This window comes from Papilio polytes, unplaced genomic scaffold (genome assembly GCF_000836215.1).
Source record: "Papilio polytes unplaced genomic scaffold, Ppol_1.0 DF823399.1, whole genome shotgun sequence".
In the NCBI taxonomy this organism is placed as follows: Eukaryota; Metazoa; Arthropoda; class Insecta; order Lepidoptera; family Papilionidae; genus Papilio; species Papilio polytes.
The window spans coordinates 3,620,408-3,640,490 of record NW_013525805.1 but is presented as its reverse complement, the minus strand read 5'-3'; the positions used below and the strand labels follow the sequence as shown (position 1 = coordinate 3,640,490).

The 20,083-nt window shown below is 36.3% G+C and overlaps 3 protein-coding genes and 1 long non-coding RNA gene across 7 annotated transcripts; 1 reads left to right on the top strand and 3 right to left on the bottom strand.

Moving 5' to 3' along the window:
* Positions 1–935: 935 nt before the first annotated feature.
* On the bottom strand, positions 936–12,575 carry LOC106104881 (TFIIH basal transcription factor complex helicase XPD subunit). The gene is made up of 19 exons (XM_013285076.1): positions 12,536–12,575; positions 12,368–12,467; positions 12,197–12,294; positions 11,972–12,128; positions 11,401–11,503; positions 10,686–10,816; positions 9,975–10,195; positions 9,532–9,665; positions 8,736–8,852; positions 7,840–8,080; positions 7,168–7,235; positions 6,711–6,814; positions 5,161–5,259; positions 4,221–4,308; positions 3,094–3,185; positions 2,251–2,427; positions 1,762–1,832; positions 1,527–1,665; positions 936–1,148 (listed from the first exon to the last, which is right to left on the bottom strand). The coding sequence occupies exons 1-19, from the start codon at positions 12,538–12,540 to the stop codon at positions 1,011–1,013; spliced, it is 2,283 nt and encodes a 760-aa protein (XP_013140530.1). The 5' UTR covers positions 12,541–12,575; the 3' UTR covers positions 936–1,010.
* Positions 12,576–13,094: 519 nt separating this feature from the next.
* LOC106104892 (D-amino-acid oxidase) lies at positions 13,095–15,558 on the top strand. The gene is made up of 8 exons (XM_013285088.1): positions 13,095–13,237; positions 13,395–13,498; positions 13,578–13,781; positions 14,124–14,349; positions 14,849–14,913; positions 14,993–15,110; positions 15,224–15,332; positions 15,435–15,558. The coding sequence occupies exons 1-8, from the start codon at positions 13,154–13,156 to the stop codon at positions 15,539–15,541; spliced, it is 1,017 nt and encodes a 338-aa protein (XP_013140542.1). The 5' UTR covers positions 13,095–13,153; the 3' UTR covers positions 15,542–15,558.
* LOC106104893 (omega-amidase NIT2) lies at positions 15,523–18,741 on the bottom strand. 4 transcript variants are annotated; one of them, XM_013285090.1, is made up of 6 exons: positions 18,635–18,741; positions 17,674–17,820; positions 17,314–17,498; positions 16,877–17,045; positions 16,176–16,409; positions 15,523–15,911 (listed from the first exon to the last, which is right to left on the bottom strand). In XM_013285090.1, the coding sequence occupies exons 1-6, from the start codon at positions 18,645–18,647 to the stop codon at positions 15,820–15,822; spliced, it is 840 nt and encodes a 279-aa protein (XP_013140544.1). In that variant the 5' UTR covers positions 18,648–18,741; the 3' UTR covers positions 15,523–15,819. The 4 variants fall into 4 exon arrangements, with proteins under 4 accessions (XP_013140544.1, XP_013140543.1, XP_013140545.1 ...); XM_013285089.1 differs by lacking the exon at positions 18,635–18,741 and adding an exon at positions 18,534–18,628; XM_013285091.1 differs by lacking the exon at positions 18,635–18,741 and adding an exon at positions 18,330–18,435.
* A 192-nt stretch (positions 18,742–18,933) lies between these two features.
* Positions 18,934–19,656, bottom strand: LOC106104895. The gene is made up of 2 exons (XR_001225697.1): positions 19,153–19,656; positions 18,934–19,067 (listed from the first exon to the last, which is right to left on the bottom strand). It is a non-coding gene; the product is annotated as an uncharacterized LOC106104895 (long non-coding RNA).
* Positions 19,657–20,083: the final 427 nt, after the last annotated feature.

The window sequence follows — 20,083 nt, the reverse complement described above, 5'->3', positions numbered from 1 at the left end:
GTACCAAAATCCTTTGTTTGTACACGGATTATTGGGCCGTGCATTATTGGGTCGTGCATTATCGTGGCTGTACATTATTGCCTCCCGACTTAAGAGAATGTTTAGTTTTTTTATTACAGCATTTCTTCGGTTGTTACGCACATTGTGTCCAAGTTGTTTTATAATTTTCATTAACATTGTTACTTAAAAATGTACTAAGGAAAGTGTATTTAATAAAATATTGAAGTTTTATGTTATTTTATTTATAAACTAGCTTTTGCCCGCGATTGTCTGCGTTGGAATGAAAAAACATAAACATAAAAGAAAAAAATGTCAACTACGGATCCTTTAATCTGTTCAACAGTAACAACTACAATCTAACAAATTTAGTGATTCTGTATTTTGTGTGAAGTAAAGTGTTAAAAAACAATTGTAATAAGCGAATACCCCTTATTGTAAGTCGCGAATAAAATTATGGAAGAATTATCAAAGCGTTTTAACTGTCCCTCACACTCGTAACATTATTTAGTTACTCTCATTATTTGTGACTAGCTTCCGCCCGCGACTCCGTCCGCGTGGTATCAATAAAAACAAAAGAGAGTAAGTAGTTGTATTTTTCCAGACTATCCTCTACACCTATGCCAAATTTCATCGAGATCCGTTCTGCCTTTTAGGCTACAAACTTTAACAAACATCCATCCATCCAAACTTTCACATTAATAACATTAGTAAGATGGTTCTGCAGGTCATTATTAATTTGAGAAAGCAGTTTTATTTAAGTTTTAATTATAAATCTGAAGATTCCAACTTCTATAATAAAAATAGAAAATCGAAAAGATTCATGCCTGACTTTACACAACCCATCTCTACTAAATTGTCACATGAATTGTCAAACTAATCTACCTTATTTAGACAAACTAGTTGGGATTTGTAATAAGTTAAATAAGAAACATTGATTGATTTTAAAAATATGTCTTACTTTAATGCAAAAATAATGTTAACATTTCCACAAATCTTGTACTTCATCTAGTCTACTTCTGTATAACTTGCTTCTCTATCTTCTCCTGTTGTTCCTGTGATTGGAGCTGCTGCAGCGTCAGCAGGGAGACGCCGAGCTGGTCCTCGCGGGTGAAGGGCTGCGCCATCTGACGGAGCCAGCGCTTGCAGATCTACAAACATTACATAAATATTTTTATTAGCGTTCCAAACATAGAAGTATGACGAAATAAGAGAGTGAGTGTTATGTAGTTAGAGTAAGAGTAATGTAGTGAGAGAGTGTGTAATGTTGTGTGAGAGTGCGTAATGTAGTAAGAGTGAGTGTAATGGAGTGTGCGAGTGAGTGTATAGGAGTGTGAGAGTGAGTGTAATGTAGTGAAAGTGAGTGTAATGAAGTATGAGAGTGAGTGTAATGTAGTGAGAGTGTAATGGAGTGAGAGAGAGTGTAATGGAGTGAGAGAGAGTGTAATGGAGTGAGAGAGAGTGTAATGGAGTGAGAGAGAGTGTAATGTAGTGAGAGTTAGTGTAATGGAGTACGTGTGAGTGCAGACCTGCACAGCCTCCTCTGTGCTGAGGTTGCAGAGGGAGTCGCGCAGATGCTCCTGTATCCAGCGCGGCAGCTTGCTGCGCTTGTCCGCGCGGCTGAAGCGCTTGTCCGCGAATATCATTATACCGTAATCCGTTTTGCCTCTGGAAAACAATAAATATTGCGAATATTACAAGTGTTGTCTCTTTCTAATTAATATATATCATATAGATCTGTTCTTGTCTAAATCCAAACAGTACCTGAGCGCTCTACCGACGCACTGCGCGGCGTGTCGCATCGCGTCGAAAGTTAGAAAGTCATTCTCACGTATCTAAAACAAACAATTTACTCAAAACATTATTTTAGTAAAGAAAATTTGAGTAATCTTGATCAAGTTTGAAAATAAATTCGTTTATTTGATGATTCAAATCTGACTCGAAGGACCGAATATCTCAAAAGGAGTAGGCTTTAGAGCTTAGTGTAGGAATAAAGCGCCCGACCACTTTCTTAAACAAAGTAGTAACTAGTGAATGTTTTAAATGAAATTCATTTATTTTATGTTCATATCCGACTCGAAGGACCAAATCTCTTGAAAGGCCTAGGCACTAGAGTTTTATAGGAACTACGCGCTCGACCACAAATAAACAATTTAGCAACTTATAAATAAATCTTTCAAATTAAATTGGTTTTTATGCATAAGAGTTAAATTTAATATACAAAAGCCGAGTGGAAGGAGCAAACGCAGGTACCTGGAACTGGTCGCGCAGGTAGTCGAGGCGCGCCTTGAGGATGCGGCTCTGCGTGAAGACGTAGGGGATGCCGAACATGAGCACGGCGCGGCCGAGGTGGTGGTCGAAGTCCACGCCCTCCGACACCTTGCCGCGCGCCACCGACAGCAGCACCGCGCCGCGCCCGCTCTCGCACGCCTGCACAACACTCAGCACCGTACACCGCAGCCCACCGCCCAGGGCAGCCCACCGCCCAGGGCGTCCGACTTAAAGATATTGAAAGGGAGCAAAGGGCGATGGCCGTCCGTGCCAAGATGTGAAAATCACTCTTGAAGGTGTACTGCCAGACGTTTTATACTTGCAATCTCTGTGTTAGTTATACGCAGCCGTGTCCAATATAATAATAGTCTTAGAATTCTGCCGAGGCTCCCCCGACACTGCAGTAAGAGATGTTTGCGCATACTGATTGAAGACTTTTTTTTTTTATATATCATACTTTAACGCTATACGCATACGGACGGTTCGTCTTTTACGCAGAGTTCGGGAGAGTACATCATCGTAAGAGGGCTAATTGACAAGCCCGAGTACCCGGTAATGGGATGGCAATTAGGTCTAGTGTATAGGATACTTTCGTCAATGTAAATAAATAAATTTAATAAAATAAAAATTAAAACGGCATTATTTATTTAAATCATGTAACATAATTGACATTGACAACATTGACAAAACACACATAAAATAATAATAAAAAAAGACATATCGACGAATTCAGTACCTCCTAGTTTTGGTAAGTAGGTCAAAAATTAAAACGGACTTAAAGTCACAAAAAGAGCGTCAGACACAGAAAACGGAAGATGAAAATACCTTGATATAGTTGATGAGTGCGAAGCTGGTCTCCGCGGAGTCCTGCGTCTCTATGAACAGCAGCTTGTGTCGCTGCAGGCTCGCCACCACGCCTACCACACATTACTAAATCTATACTAATACTAGCTTTCGCCCGTGACTCCGTTCGCGTCGTATTAAAAAAAAACAAAAGTGAGAATTCTGTGTTCCAGACTATCTTTTATATAGATGCCATTCATTGAAATTACTTCAGCAGTTTGGGCTAGAAACTCTAATAAAGATACATCTATACTTTCGCATTTATAATATTAGTAAGATATAAGATTATATATGCAAAACGTAAGTTTTTTTTTATTTTATTTAATAACGAGAATATAGCATATTTACAGAATAAATCTAATGTGACACTATATCTATGTGATAATAATTACAAATAGTTAAAATACAATAAAAAACTGATAATAAAAAAGAAAAAAAATTATACACAGAAATTAAAAAGAAGAATATAACAACATAGCTAAATACCCCTATTTGCCTCGTCTTCCACACATCTGTATGCATTCCTGTGAATTTCGACTCATTATAAAGATATCTACTAGTATATCTTCAGAAATGACATTGAGCAGACGTATGGCGGACATTGGGGCATTTTTCAATAAATTAGTTCGCGAAAACGGCTCCAGAAAAAGCTACGGAAGGATGTTTGTTAGAGTTTTCAGCCTAATATGCCATAGACGTAGTCTGGAAGAACACATATGCTATATACTTGTGTTGTTTTAATTCCACGCAGGTAGAGTCGCGGGCGAAAGCTGTATTTAATAAATATATACAAAATCACTCAGTGATAATGTACCTTGCTAATGGTGAAAGAAATTTTCAAATCGGTTGAGTAGTTTTTATGTTTATACGTTACATACAAACATACATGTTTTTTTAACATAAAAAATCAATTAATTTGTTTTTAAAAGGTATTTTTTCCTTTTATCTTTATATTTGGGTGATGTATCAATATACTAAGGGCCTTTCCCACCAAATTATCTAATAACAATCCGTGTAAAATATATTATGACAGTGACGTCATTTATTACCTATCTGAGGCTCTATCAGCCAGTGGTGGGACAGGCCCTTATTAAGGTAAATATAACTACCTTGATCGTACCAGGCGCCGACGACACTCTCCAGGTAGAGGTAAGAGGTGAAGAAACAAACCACGCCATCCGGCACACACGCTGATATCTGCAATTTTATATATTACTAGCTATTCGTTATATTAAAAACATAGCTTATGTTACACATCAATAACGTAGCTTTTAACGGTGAAACTATTTTTGTAATCGGCGAAGTAGTTTTTTAGTTATTTCAATAAATACTTTTAGACAACTTATTTAATTGATACTGTCGCTTTAGACTCAGAGCAACACTTCTTGTCAGGACTCAGGACGCGCCAATCTAATCATACTTCTAGTGACATTGACAGCTGTCAGCTAGGGACGTGACGTTTATACCGATAATCTAGAGTTGCGCCAATTCTATAGCACGGTACTAATTTTGTTCTTAACAATACATAAATCTTTCCTTTTTATAATATCAGTATAGATTAGCATATGTATGAGGAATAATTTGATTTGCCTCGCCTTGTTTAAGTATACATTTTAATAACTACAGTAAACCCGATAACGAGATAAATTGCTTCGCCTAATCGAGTATTAAGAAAAATATATACGTTAAAATTTCACAGTACAGAAATATGTATGTGGGAAATATCCGCGTTATATGGGGGAATGTCTGCTTTATACGAGGCAAGGGTAACACTGTGTGGTGAGTTTTGAGTGTTATGTTGTGAGTGTTGAGTGTTATATGGTGAGTGTTGAATGTTGAGTGTTATGTGGCGAGTGTTGAGTGTTATGTGGCGAGTGTTAAGTGTTATGTGGCGAGTGTTGAGTGTAATGTGGCGAGTGTTGAGTATTATGTGGTGAATGATGAGTGTTATGTGGTGAGTGTTGAATGTTATGTGGTGAATGTTGAGTGTTATGTGGTGAGTGTTGAGTGTAATGTCGTGAGTATTGTGTGTTGTGTGGTGAGCGTCACCTCAACGAGCAGTTGTCCGTAGTTCCTGATGACGGCGACATCTTCCCGCGACTCGTACTTCGACGATATCGCCACCTGGTCGCTGCCCTTTGACACTATCTGAAATATAACCAATTTACTTCACTTTATTTAACTATTCATATAATAAATATATTCTATGCAAGGCGCGAAAGGTCCGCGAAGCAAACAATCACAAAACAATAAACATGTCGTCTTACTAATATTATAAACTAGCTATTGCTCGCGACTTTGGCCACGTGAAATTTAAATATATGCCTATGTTAATGATAACGTAGCTTTTTAATTGTGAAGGAATTTTTAAAATCGGCCCAGTCATTTTTAGTTATTTCAAAACATACGATAATCCAAAAATACAATTCTTTCCTCTTTAAATACTAGTATAGTATACTATATATATAAAGTAAACGAAGATTTGGAGCTTATATCGAAATGGTGTAAGCTCAATAATTTAATACTTAACCCCACAAAATCAAAATACATGGTTTTTGCAACACGTAGGCAGGTTGACAACATTCTAGCACATGGTCCGCAAATCTCCATTGACGGCTGTTCTTTAGAGCGGGTCCTCCTAGCTCGCAACTTAGGGATAATAATGGACAGCAAGTTACGTTTTGAGGAACATTTATTAGAAACAATGCGCAATTGCTTTTATAGGTTAAAAGTTTTGTACGGCATCCGCGATTATCTATCGGTAGATATCAGAATTAAATTGTGTGAAACACTTGTTTTATCCAAATTGTCATATGCTGATACTGTTTACGGCGGTTGCCTGTATGCGATAACTAAAAGAATGATTCAGAGAGTTCAAAACGCCTGCGCGCGATACTGCTTTTCTATCCCACGGCGATCTCATGTCTCTCCCTTTCTTAACCGGCACAACCTTATGAACATGGCCAGTCGACGAACCCTACACATGTCCACGTTGCTTTTTGGAGTAATCAAATCAGGCGAACCCTCTTATTTATATGAAAAGTTAACCTTCTCACAACGTTGCATTAGGACAGCACCACGACTTAATTACCCCACGTACCATACGGCTGCCTTCCGAGGCAGTTTTCGATTTGCCGCAACTAAGTGCTGGAATGACCTTCCACCTCCAATTAGAAATTTGAAATCTGTTCACTCTTTTAAATTTAAATTAAAAACACTTTTACTTTCTACACAAAAATCCACCACATAAAACATAAAATCATACCCTGTACCCTGTGTGTATTTTATTCGTGAGTTCTGCCAATGCGCGCTAAAATATTATTTTGTTGTTTAAATGTGTCAGGTTATCAATTGCATATGTCAAAATTTTATTGTTACAATGTACATTTTATTTTGTAATGGAGAATGAGTTTGTTATGTGTAAAACATGTGTGTAAAACATCTATTTTAAAAGCCACGGAAGATCAGCACATTTGCTGAGTGGTTATCACCAATAAATAAATAAATAAATAAATAAATATAGGATGCGAAAGTTTGGATGGATGGATGTTAGTAGTAAATCACTCTTAACAAGTAATGTGGTGAGTTGTGAGACTCACCATGGGCAGCAGGCAGGGCCTCGCCAGGGTCATGGTGAAGGAGCTCATGATGACAGGGTTGAAGTCCAGGATCTTGGGGTACATGTCCAAGGGAGATAATGTTCCTGGAATATGCATATTTTACAAATCACTACCCTTAAAATGTCTAAAAATTGAATTTTGTCTTATATTGTCATACAAGTTCATACAAATATCCATGTTATGCGGAGAGCCGATGGAGACATAAACCAGAAAGTGTTAAGATTGAATATGGATGGCTACAAAGGAAGGGGAAGAACGAAGAAAGTATGTATGGATTGTGTGAAAGAGGACATGCTTAAGAGAGGAGTGGATTTAGATATGGCTGATAGATGTATGGACTCCATACACTCAGCACATACTGTACCTACCCTCAGTAAGGGATGAGGGCAAGTGGATGATGAAGTTCATACAAATATCCATAATGACAATCACATACCCGATGTTATTATAACTGATTGGAATCTCGCGAACACGGGCCGCATAGCTATTGATGAGTCCATACAACTGAAATAAAAAAAATAAACATATATAAATCTTAAAAACGAAAAATAAAAAAATGTTAACACACGCAACTTTATTTGGAAAAAGAGATAAATAAAAAAAAACGGAAAATTCGTATCAAATTTTATAATTACACCTATACATAGAATTTATCGAAAATATGGAGTTTAAAAAAAATACAAATGGAACAGCAGAAAAAAAACTATGAACAAAATTACATAAGAATAGGTTTAAAAGGGTTATTTGACAATAAATACAGTCAGGGAATCTGGCGGTGTTGCACTTTAAATGCTATAATTGTCGTATGCGACACTCACTGCATATTTATATTATAAATGTGAAAGTTTAGATGGATGGATGGATGGATGTTAGAGTTTGTAGCCTAAACTGCTGAACGGATCTCGATGAAATTTGGTATAGATGTAGAGGATAGTTTAGGAGAACACATAGGCTACTCACTTTTATTTTTTTTTATTCCACGCGGACGCAGTCGCGGGCGACAGTTATTTTTTCATAAGAGGCTAGGTTCGTCTCGTTTTAAGAAACAAAACAACTTTTATAAGTGGGACACCGCGGATTTCCACAACTGTACCTTTTGCATACTCACGAGAAATACAATATAGGGTTGGAGACGGTGGGCGTTTTATCATCGAAGGGCTCGATGATGATGACGAAGCCCTTGGTGTAAGTGGCCACGAGGGTGGCGAGGTGCGTCACCAGCGTCAGCGCCGCGAACCCTGAAGGGTCGGGGATCTGCAGCGCGCGGAGTAACGAGGACAGCCGAGATGCACAGAAACGTAACGGTTTACGTTCTATACAGACCCGTGATGCTAGATCTTTGAGGAAACCTGACAATTTTAAGACAAAAAGCCTTACCATACAAAATTCAGATAGTGTTTTAAATCCTTTATATTAGGGCTCGGTGCGATTTTCAACAAATCATGACTATTGAAAGGTTATGCGTAATCTTGCATGACGCGATTTCAACCAATAAATATAGTACATATTTATGTTGAAACAACCATGTTAAAGTCCATTATATCAAGTTCATCATGTTAATATACGTTTTAACAAAACAGTGTCTAACTATTATTTGGCATAATACAATAACAGAAATAAGCACAATTATAGCTGAATTGCATGTCATTTTATATAATAATCTTGAACAGTAACATCAACGTTTCATTTAAAAATAAAATTACTTATATTTTATGGTCCTTCGAGTCAGACATTTCAAAAATTTTCATATCCATCATACTAATATTATAAATGTGAAAGTTTAGATGGATGGATGGATAGATGGATGTTTGTTAGAGTTTGTAGCCTAAACTGCAGAACCGATCTCGATGAAATTTGACACATATGAAGAGGATAGTCTGGAAGAACACATGGCTACTTACTTTTGCTTTTTTTTATTCCACGCGGACGCATTCGCGAGCGAAAGCTAGTTTAGTATAAAGTGTGATTTTAATGTTTAATTTGACTTAATATCTTAATATTTACCTGCGGGTGACTCCTGTACGACATGCTGTATTCGGAGCCTGGTTTTAAGATATTCTATGAACCGCTTCAGGAAGCCTAGGAAGTGCTCCGCGTTCCTGATATTGCCGGGCACCACCTCTGAAGAAGACATTAATAAATCCTGTTATATAAACTATTATTCTACACTAGATTCTTCTAGAACGTTCTGTGTAAACAAAATATTGCAATGTGCAATCTATACTAATATAATAAAGCGTGAACACTCACTTCTTTGTTGCCTAAGATGTCAGCAATCACAGCATATTTTTGAATAACTCTTTTTAAATAAAAAATCCCTACACTTACATCATGCTTTAGTCTACATATTTATACGCCATTAAACTTAGTTGTAAATATTTTGGATGAAAACCCTAATGTGGGAAAGAGACCATAAGTTGCTGCCAACATCAAGGAAACAAGATTGCCAAGGTTTGACATCATGTCATGTCATTTTGACATTTGTAATTCATAATTTGACACATGTAAACAATAAAATGAAATTTTTATAATTTCATGCGAATAAGGTCGCGTGGGAATAGCTAGTTTATTATTTTTTATTATCATACTAATATTAAAAATGTGAAAAGATGGATTGATGATGGATGTTTGTTAAAGTTAGTAACCTAAACTGCTAATTGGTTTTGTTTTCTTTAATACCACGCGGACGGAGTCACAGGCGATAGCTAGTTAATGTCTAAAAGTAGGTACTTCCGCAGTCAGCCTGTCCTGCTCTCTCCTGTGGGACACAGGAGACAGAAGAGACAGAGACAGTACGCACCGTTGAGCACTTCATCCGGCAGTATGGGGTTGCCGAGTATGGTGTCGGTCTCGCGCGCCGCCGCCGCCTCGCGCAGCCCCTCCACCAGCTGCTCGTACTCCGCCGTCAGCCGCGCCGCGTCCTGCTCTCTCATACTACACGAGTTGAGACAAAACATATCCACGGGCGAAAGACTGTTTCAACCGCCATTTTAGGCGATATTGACTATCTATATAACCAGAATCAGCGAATTTTAAATACGAAATAAATAATGAAGTATGCAGAATTATAGTAATTTTAATCATAAACCGTTCTGAAAATCTTTCAATTGCTTTTATGTTTTTTTTTTTCTAAAAATAAAAAGTTTAAATGGCTCTCATGAACATTTAACGTAAGCGACGTCCCTGCACCTAAATCAACAGAACATCTCTAAAACACTACAATTTAAACCATCGACAACTTACTGTGCGACGGTCTTCTCTAGCTGCTGCAGCGCGGCCGTGCTCTTGTCTATAGTGCGGCGAGTGATCCTCACGCTGAGCGAGTCCACGCATACATTGTCAATGTTGTGCGCCTCGTCGAACACAACCACGGCCTCCTTGTGCAGTTCTTTAGAGACCACCTCCGCTATCTTCGGGTCTAATAAGTAGTGGTACGAATAGACTACTATTTCTGCGTGGATTATCTATCAAGTGGAAATAAATTAATAATTAATATAATGTGACATTTATTAATAGTAAAGTTACTAAAACACAAATAAATAACGCTGTTGTAATAAAATAAAATAATATAAAAAAACACAAGGCTAGTAAATTTAATTTTATCAGTTTATATTTTAATGTAAATTTAGAGTCGCGGAATTTTGCGGTTTTCCACTTACAAAAATATTACTTTGTTTCTTGCATTAAGACAAACTCCGCCTCAAAAATAACCAATTTGGTAGAAGTGAGTTGCAAAAATAACATAATAATAAATAGCACCTAACTGCTAACAATCAACCAACCTTTTAATAAAGACATAATTAAAATATGCATCATACAAAATATTCAAAAGACTGTAGCTTTAAGATGGATCACCGCCAAATTCCCTCACTGTACTTTAACCAGAAATAACATCCAGATAAATCTGTAGATTAAACTCTAATATGTTTATATTGAAATTGTAAACAGACTCACAGCAAACCTGGACAAGAAATATGGACACCAATTTCTATCAGCACCATATTGCTTCATGTCATCTATTGTGTATACTCCGTACGGTAACATTGATTCCTTGCCTTCTCGGTTAAAACCCTCGTAAAACTGACCTGGGAATTTGACCTTACTAATCACAGGATATAAAACATTATTTGTATATACTAGAAGTAAGTCATTACAATAAGTAAAAGCAGACAAAATACTATACACATAGAGTAGACATCAATAACTCAAACCTCGGTAACTTAAAAACCTCTATAACTTCAAAAAATAATTTGTTCCTGCAGAGCCTAAAACCTCTATAACAAAGACCCTTGATAACTTAAAACCTTTATAACTTATAATATTTTGTGTTTCCCTTGGACTTTAACTTATCGAGGCTCTACTGTATACAGTATATATATATAATACTCTATTAAAATAGAAAAAAATACTGGTTATAACTTAAAATTAATGGTTGATAATTACTTAATTTATTTAAGACCAATTGAAACTCTTAGTTAACTTCCTTCTGTGTGTAAAATAGTGTTATACTAGTTTAGTTTGCAAAATATGAGCATAAGTCCATGTGTTCTTCCAGACTATCCTCTACATCTATGCCAACTATCATTGAGATCTGTTCAGCAGTTTAGGTTACAAACTCTAACATCCACTAATCTAAGCTTTACCATTTATATTAGTAAGATTTACTTACATATAGGCACAGAGCCATCACTTTCATGTCTTTCTCGGATGTAGCTAGCGGTGAGAGAGTGGCATTTGCCATCAACCAGCTTCCCCTCTCTTTCCCTTGACACCTACAAATGTATATTACTCAAATAACATATTAAAATACCAAAATAGAACTGAAAGGATTAATATAGAAAAGGGATGGGGAACCACTGGCATGCATGCCATAAATGGTACTTGATATATTTTGGGCACATCAAAAATTAAAAAAACATAACATAAAATTGTGAAATAGTTGGACAATGGAATTCACGTAAAAATTGCAGTCAAAATTATTCAATGACATGTCTAAGACCACATTAAACATTTCCTTAAAAAAATGACAGACACATAAATGTTTGCCACCCCTGATATAGAAGAATCTTTTAATTTTCTTCTAATTTAAATCTATTAAATAGGAAATCAATCTCAGTAGAATATCATAGAATATAGATAATTAAAGGGTAACTCAATTAAAAAATGATTTACACACATTTACAGACACAATAATACTATATTAGTACAGAATTCATGTAAAGATGTCTATCACAACTTACATCTGGATGTACACATAAATTCTTCCTGGAACTAAGTACTACTCCAGTGAGACTAGGCTTCTCCCCTTGACTCTTTTCATAATATTTAATAAGATTCTTCAGCTCTTCTAACACTTTCTCTATCTCTGGGACAGTACGGGAGCAGTATATCAACTTTCTGAAAACATTGAAACATTTATACAAACATAGTTCCAAATGTTAAAAAGACTTAAAAAAAAATCTCACCTGACATGATGTGGATTTTGTATCATATAAGCAACAATTAATGATAATAATGAAATAGTTTTGCCTGTCCCCGACGGCATTTCAAGTAGTCCATGGCCCTGTAATGTTTTATTAATGATATAATTTAAAATGTAACGATTACTGAAGTTTATTGTGATACGAGGATTGTACCTTTGCATCAAGAGCTCGTTTTAATTCAAGCATGTATGCATACTGCTCTGGGTATATGTAATCGTAAGGGAAATACACTAATAATCCATCTACGGTGAGCCTAAAACAATAAACTTTTGGTTATTACTGAATTTAAAAATCATCAAAATAGAATAATAGACTACTGACTTCATTTTAAATGTATACAGTTAGGTGTCGGTAAGTTTTGTAAAACTTTTTATTAAAGAATTAACTACTTATTAATCTAAATAAAGTCTTATTTATAAAATAGTTTCAAACCGCATTATTTGCAGTGTTTTGACTTTTAATGTTTGGATTTTTGACAAATCGACTTATTGACAGCTGTTTGACATCTAAAGAACAGAGTAAAAAAAGAATCTTACAGCCACAAGAGACAGAGTCATTTTAACAATCTAATTCGAAAATTAAAGATTAGAATATCTTTTTCCATCTTATTTTGTAGTGGATAGATAATGTCTAACAAAAAGCTATCGCAGTGGTTACTACCAAAAAAATAAATTGTTTGTTACTGCCTGCCTACCCCACAAGTTGTAGCCGTAGGAGCCCAGTCTTTAAATAACTCCGTTATCGTAATGTAATTTAGGATTTAGCAGTGTTTATTAACATAACGATACAACATTAACGATACTAGCTTAGACAAATATGCACAGGAGACCTTTAATTACTTGTTTACTGGACCTATGAACTTTCGATAACGGATCATTTTTAATGCAGCAATGCATCATTCAATCATCATTTGTATTTGCAGCGAGATAGTTGTAAGAAATGGTTAAAATTGCAGTTATCGGTGCGGGGGTCAACGGTTTGACATGCGCTTTAAAAATTAAGGAGAAATATTCCGACTTTGATGTGAGTGCGTTTTATAATTTCTAAAAAAAAGTAAATTTGACCTAAACAAACAGTCTTGCCAAGTGGTTCCATATTAAAACCTGCGATCAAATTAGGATTCGAACTCCAGAAGTCAAATGTTACATTATCTAAACACAAATGTCTCACAATTTTTCAGGTGACGATATTTTCCGAGGAGTTTACGCCAAACACCACAGGCGATGGTTCAGGCGGACTCTGGTATCCTTACCTCTGTGGTAGTACATCACAAGAAAAACTTACGTATGTAAAAACTTTTCAGTGTTTTAAATTTAGTGGTTCGTTTTAGAGTTAATAATCTTTGATATATTTCCGGATACAGGAAATGGGGTAGCGAGACTTATCAATTTCTACACGATCTGTGGTACACTGGTGGGTATCATATATCCCTGATGCCGATGTACGAGCTGTATAGAGACAAGCGCGAGGTGCTGCGCCCGCGCTGGGCGGACCTCGTCTTTGGGTACAGGGAGCTCGACATGAGACAATTAGATCATCTCAGTCGTATGCACTCTGTTAATTATGCGTAAGTAGTTCGCATCATTTTGAAATCTTTTTTTCTAGCTCTTTAATTCTTTTTAAATAATAGACCGGAATACGAAAGTTTGCTATAAAAAGTGACATTGATAAAGATATTAAAGGCTTGTATTAAAAAAACACAAGAATACTGTCTGGTGTAATTCCAGGTTCACATTATGAAAATACAGTTGTACAGTAGTGTTGGTCTAGCATGGATTGATTTTCTACAGTGGCGCCAGTGGTATACCAATTGCATAACATCACTGATTTTAAGCGCTACTGTCCTACTGTACTGGCGTGTTACGATTTTAACTACAGCTGAATTTATCAAACGTTTGTTTTTAAACAGAGCTGGACGTAGTTTCACAACATTCGTGATCCAGGCGCCAAAACTATTGGAGTATTTGTACAAGAGGTATAAGGCTGCTAATGGAAAGATAGTGAAAGCGAAAATATCATCCCTATCGGATTCCTTGCTGTCAGGCTACCACGTGGTGGTGAACTGCACGGGGGTAGGCGCGAGACATCTCGTACCCGACGATAGAGTGTTTCCTATACGTGGACAAATCGCAAAGGTAACTTAACGGTAGTCATCAAACTCCATACTAATATTATAAATGCGAAAGTTTAGACGGATGGATGTTTGTTAGAGTTTGTAGCTTAAACGACTGAGCGGGTTTCGATTAAATTTGGTATAGATGTAGAGGATAATCTGGAAGAACACATAGGAACACTTTTGTGTTTTATTCCACGCGGACGGAGACGTGGCGAAATCAAGTAAATCATAAGGAGCAATTAACCACACGCTTAGAGTCAGCTTTTCTTTTGGTTGTTTGCAAGAGCGCACACTTTAGTCTATCGCATAACTGTTGCGACTGTCGATTGTTTCGCAGCCCATTCAACTGTTTAGTTGCATAACTAAAAATCGAGTAGTGAGCACCTTCATGTAAGCTCATAGCAATCAAAGCGAGACTAAACAATTGGTTTACTTTGTTGCAAGCAACGTAGATTTATGTAATAAACCTAGCAAAGGATATTATGTCTATATAAGGACATATGTTGACATCTTTCCAGGTAAAAGCTCCGTGGCTAAACTATACAATAGTTGATGAAGACAGTGGTCATTATGTAATTCCCAAGTAAGTTTTAAATTTGTCACCAGTTTTAATTGTACCTTTTTGACTAGTCTTAAAGTTCAAATTTGTTTATATCTTGTAGTGATGCGTTGTGCGTGTTGGGAGGAACACACCAGGAACACGATTACAGGAGGGAACTAGACGATGAAAATAAAGATTTTATTATTAACGGTTGTAAGCAAATGATACCTGGACTGAAGGTAATTTGAAATTAGGAAATTTTAAAACGAACACATACATTTAATTTGTATTTTTGAATCATTCATGCTAAGCTATTATACTAAACAATCTAACAGCCTTCATGTTCTTACAGTATGCTGAATTAATACAGCACTGGGTAGGTTTGCGGCCCGGCAGAGACGAGGTGCGACTGGAAATCGAGGTGAGGGAGGGCAAAGTGTACATACACAATTACGGACACGGTAAGTACGCTGTGCACATTTTATAGATGAAACAAAAATTTCGTAAAGCGCCTTTCGAATTTAAAGAGCAAATTATTCCATGTTGCTATTCAATTGTTGCAGGCGGGAGTGGGCTGACTTTGTTTTGGGGTTGCGCCGACAGCGTGTTACAACTGCTGACAGTCAGCTTGAAATCAATAAAACCCTCCGATTTTAAATCAAAAATTTAATAAAAATAAATATACAGACTTCTTGAGAAAGAAGAATAAACCGAGAATATTAAAATCCTGGCTTATAGGTGTTGAAATAGATTTTATTATCACTTTTTATGTACACAAAGACCATTAGTTCTATCATGACGGTACAAACCACGTATTTAATTTGTACTTATAAATATAAAATTTTATAAACCTTTACAAAATATAACAATAAATCTATAGTTATAATGAATATTGTTTCATATCCTTGTGATATTACAAGTTCCAGTTTCCACAGATTATAAAAATATTTATTTGCAAATCTGTATCGTATCATAAACGTCCGTTCGTCTTTGACATCTTATCGGTATTTGACTTCTTACTTCTTCAACTGCAGTTAGATCTGGAATCATAAAATTTTAAATAAAACTCTAATAACAAAATACTTAAACACAAAAGAACAAGATTCAGTTATGGGCAATTGCTTGTCGGTGACTCAGTGGTTTAGATCTTAGACTTGTAATCTGCAGGTTCGATTCATCGTTTGTTTTAGAATTTCATTTACACGACGTTTTTACATTGAAAACATTATAATACATATATTTACGAAATTAAAGTAAACTCTAAGCCTTTCTATGGTGAACTATAATGATGTAGTCAAAAGTACCTATATCAGCAAACAGCGTGCCCGGTTTTTCGTCCAATTTGGCGACGGGTTTTCCCCAAGGGTCTATCAGCGTGGAGTGTCCCCAAGCAACGTATCCGGCGGCAGTGTCGCGCGCGGGGCTCGCCAGCGCCACCCACAGCTGCAGGTCGGTGGCTCGCGCGCGCCCCAGCAGCTCCCAGTGCTGCGGCCCCGTCGTCATGTTGAACGCCCCTGGGTACACTAGCAATGAACAACCTGGAACAATTCATATATAAAAAAAATAACTTTTTTAATAATTCGCCAAAGAAAATTCAAGAAACTTACCATAGAGTATACGAACAATCCGTCATAGAGTATGCTAGTAAGTTGTCATAGAGTATTCAATCAATTCGTCAAAGACTATTCAAGCAGATTGTCATACCACTGATCTGTTTAAATGGATAGGCGATTTCTTGAAAATTACACATATCGCTTCATTCACAATTAAACCCCCATTTTAATATTAACAACCGAAATCTATCTCTATTACGATTATTACTATCTCTAGTTCGAATCTTTACCACCATTAACAACCGCTACAATGGTGAAAATCAAAGAGGTACACAATACTAAGTTTTATAGCCTCTCTGACTTATATTAATGGACACATCAATAGAAGTCAGAGTACTTAATCAATATGTCATAGAGTAGTTAAAAATCATTTTTTTTTACAATAAACAAACCTTGGTCGGCCATAATGCGCGCCATCTCCGGGAACCTGAGGTCGTAGCAGATGCCCAGCCCTATCTTAATGCCCTGGAACTCGAACGTCGTGATCTGGTTCCCCGCACTCAGCACCTCGGACTCTTTGAATGTTATCTTGTTTGGAATGTCTATGTCGAATAGATGCAACTGAAATAATTTATAAGATAAGCTGGAATTTAATATATTCAAAATTAAAAACAAAACCTTTTTTAAAAGAGTTTTTTTATAATTTACTTTTGTACTATGTATAACAGTTTTTAAGGTTTCTTGAAGTTCATAGACGTCGGATCAATTATTGTTAGGCGACTCGCTGCTCGTTTGCCCCCTTGTTGTATAAAAAACCCTGGTCTGGGTTATTTACCAATAACTTTTATTAGACCGATCACTTTATATTTGAAAAAGGTATTGCATATACCTTTCTATGCTTAGCAAGCAGTTTCCCCGCACTGTCCCACACAGTGCAAGTGTTGTACAGCTTGGGTCCGCAGCGCTCCGGCAGCGTGCCGCCCACCACGCACACGCCGGCCTCCGCCGCCGCCTGCGAGAGCGCCTGGCACGTCGCCCCTGATGGCACTTCCTCTGCATACTCATTGAAGAACTCTACAAAGAGGTTAGATGGATCGATGTTTGTTTGAAGATATCTCCCGAATTACATGACACATCTGAATAAAATTTATCACAAAAATAAAACATAGTCTGGAACATACTTGCTTTTTATTTTTTTTTTAATCCATGCAGATGGTGTTGAGGTAAAAGCTAGTATACTTATACTTACGAGTACCATAAGGAGAATTGAAACACTCAGGCAAGGCTATCAATTGAGCTCCTTTCTCTTTTGCTTTGTGGATCTCTTTTACAGCATTTGCTACATTCTTTGTCTTGTCTGGTCCAACTGACAACTGGACTATTGCTATTTTGAAACCTTAAAAAAATTATATTAAGTTAAACATTTTCTGTTAAACACAACCATAATTCAAACAAACATATTTCTTTTTTTTCCAGTTTAAGGAGGAACTTTTTATACATGTTTCAAAAGACAGAGGTCTATGGATAACAGTTATTTTGCTATATTTGATTAATTCAAATGGTTGCTTACTCATTTGCCTTTCTACTAAATATGAATAAAAAATAGAGATGAAGTAAATGATAAGTATTTAAATGGATATAAAGATCGGTCTAAATCTTGGAGAAGCATAAAATATTTTTAAAACAGCCTTGCATATCTCAAGCTTACACTATCTTATCATTAGTAAATATGCATTAGTTAGAGTTTGTAGTTATAAACATTACCACAGATAATACAACTCTATACAAATATAGATAAAAATACTTATAACACAGTGTTTTAGTTTATTTTAAAATTCTGTTAATTTAATATGAACTTGAAAATTTGATTACATAATAAATACACATTTTAAACAAGCTACTTACCCATAATATGCAAAAGTTATGACTGATAGCTACTTTATCTAAGGTCAGAGCCAGTTTTGACATAATTATCATATTGTAGTGCTTGATAAAATGTTTCAAAACCGTTTATTTATTTCAACAACAAAATGATATGTTCAAAAACACTTGGTTAGTTAGTAGAAAGCAAGGGTTAATAAATATCTACGCATAAACCAAATACTATACCCCCAAGACAATAAACAGGTTTCTTTGCAAATCGCGGATGTACCGCGTCCGTGGTACTTTCACACAAGCTGATACCGTTTGAATTCATTTTAATTTATTACCTTTTCTCAACATGACCAGTTGGGTAAATTAAAGAATTTACAGTCTTAAAGTTAAATAATAAAATAACGAAGTTAACCTGTTTTTTAAACGACAGCTGATATTTATTTATGACAGGTGACATTGACAACTATTAAAAACCACTGATCTTTATAAATGGACAGGGTATAAACACGGTATTTTCTATCCATTTAATTTTTAAACAACAAAAGGGAGTTGGACTGCAGACAAAAGCTGTCATTTTCAAACAATTGCCTATACAACTTGTTTTGGAAGCGATTAGATAAAATAAAACGCCATAGTAGTAAAAAATAAGGTTTAATTACATCTTACATAAATAGACATACCGAGCTAAAATGTTGACTAAACCACAAACTTACAATTAATTGTCACTGCACAATTGCGGTGTTTAGTAATTATTTGGTCTTTTAAATCCTGAAAAGAGCGAGATAGAATGATGGTTACAAGAGTGAAAGAACATTTTTCTTAAAAAAATGCATTAAAGATAAAAATATCCGACCTCTTGTGAAACCTCCCTTACTATCCATTCACTGGCATGTGTATTCTCATCCTAATGAACATATCTTCGGATAAAAAAATCCATCTGAGCACTCAAAATAGGGTAAATGATCTAGTTATTGTCACGTGCGGTCAGTATAGCGATGGTTGGTTCGCGGGTTGGCTCGCAGGTTGGTTCCCGGGCTGGTGCGCGAGGCGGGCGCGGCGGTCGAGGCGCGCGCGGCTGAGGTAGGGCGTGGGCTGCTTGAGGTGCACGGTGCGCACGTGCAGCTTGCAGCTGTTGGACTGCGCGAACGCCTTGCCGCAGATACCGCACTCGTACGGCTTCACTCCGGTGTGACACTGCATCGGAATACCTTCATTAATGTGGTTGTTGATATTCCACTCTCATTTTCTTGAAAAGCGTTTTGTTTTAGTACAGATCATTGATCTCTAAAAATGGATAGGTTTTGCAACTGCATTGAATTTTAAGTAAATGACAACTTTCGTTTAGTTCATACTTAAATTCTTGTTGATGTTACTGATAATTAACTTTATCTATTCCTTTCATTATCGTTTCCAAACATAATCGTTATTGCCAAAATGAGGAAAATACTAATTGTTAAGCTTTTAAGCCATTCCGTTTATAAATTTTAGTGTACCTATATTTGTAACAAGTAGATGTAACAAAAATAGTCATGGATCATGATCGATGACTGTCTCGATAGCTATATAGTACAATACGGTCTGTATTAATGTAAGTTATTGACCGGTATCCCTTTTTTTAAAGGTTGTTTTAGTGAAAAGATGAGTGTGGTGCCGGAAGCCTAACTAAAGTCCCTTTTTCTTTACCACCCTTTTCTTACAAGGAGAGGATGGGTAGGGGAAGTGGATTTGACGGAGGAGGAGATACATAGGAAGGGGAGATATTCTCTTCATGTGCGTCTCCTTTA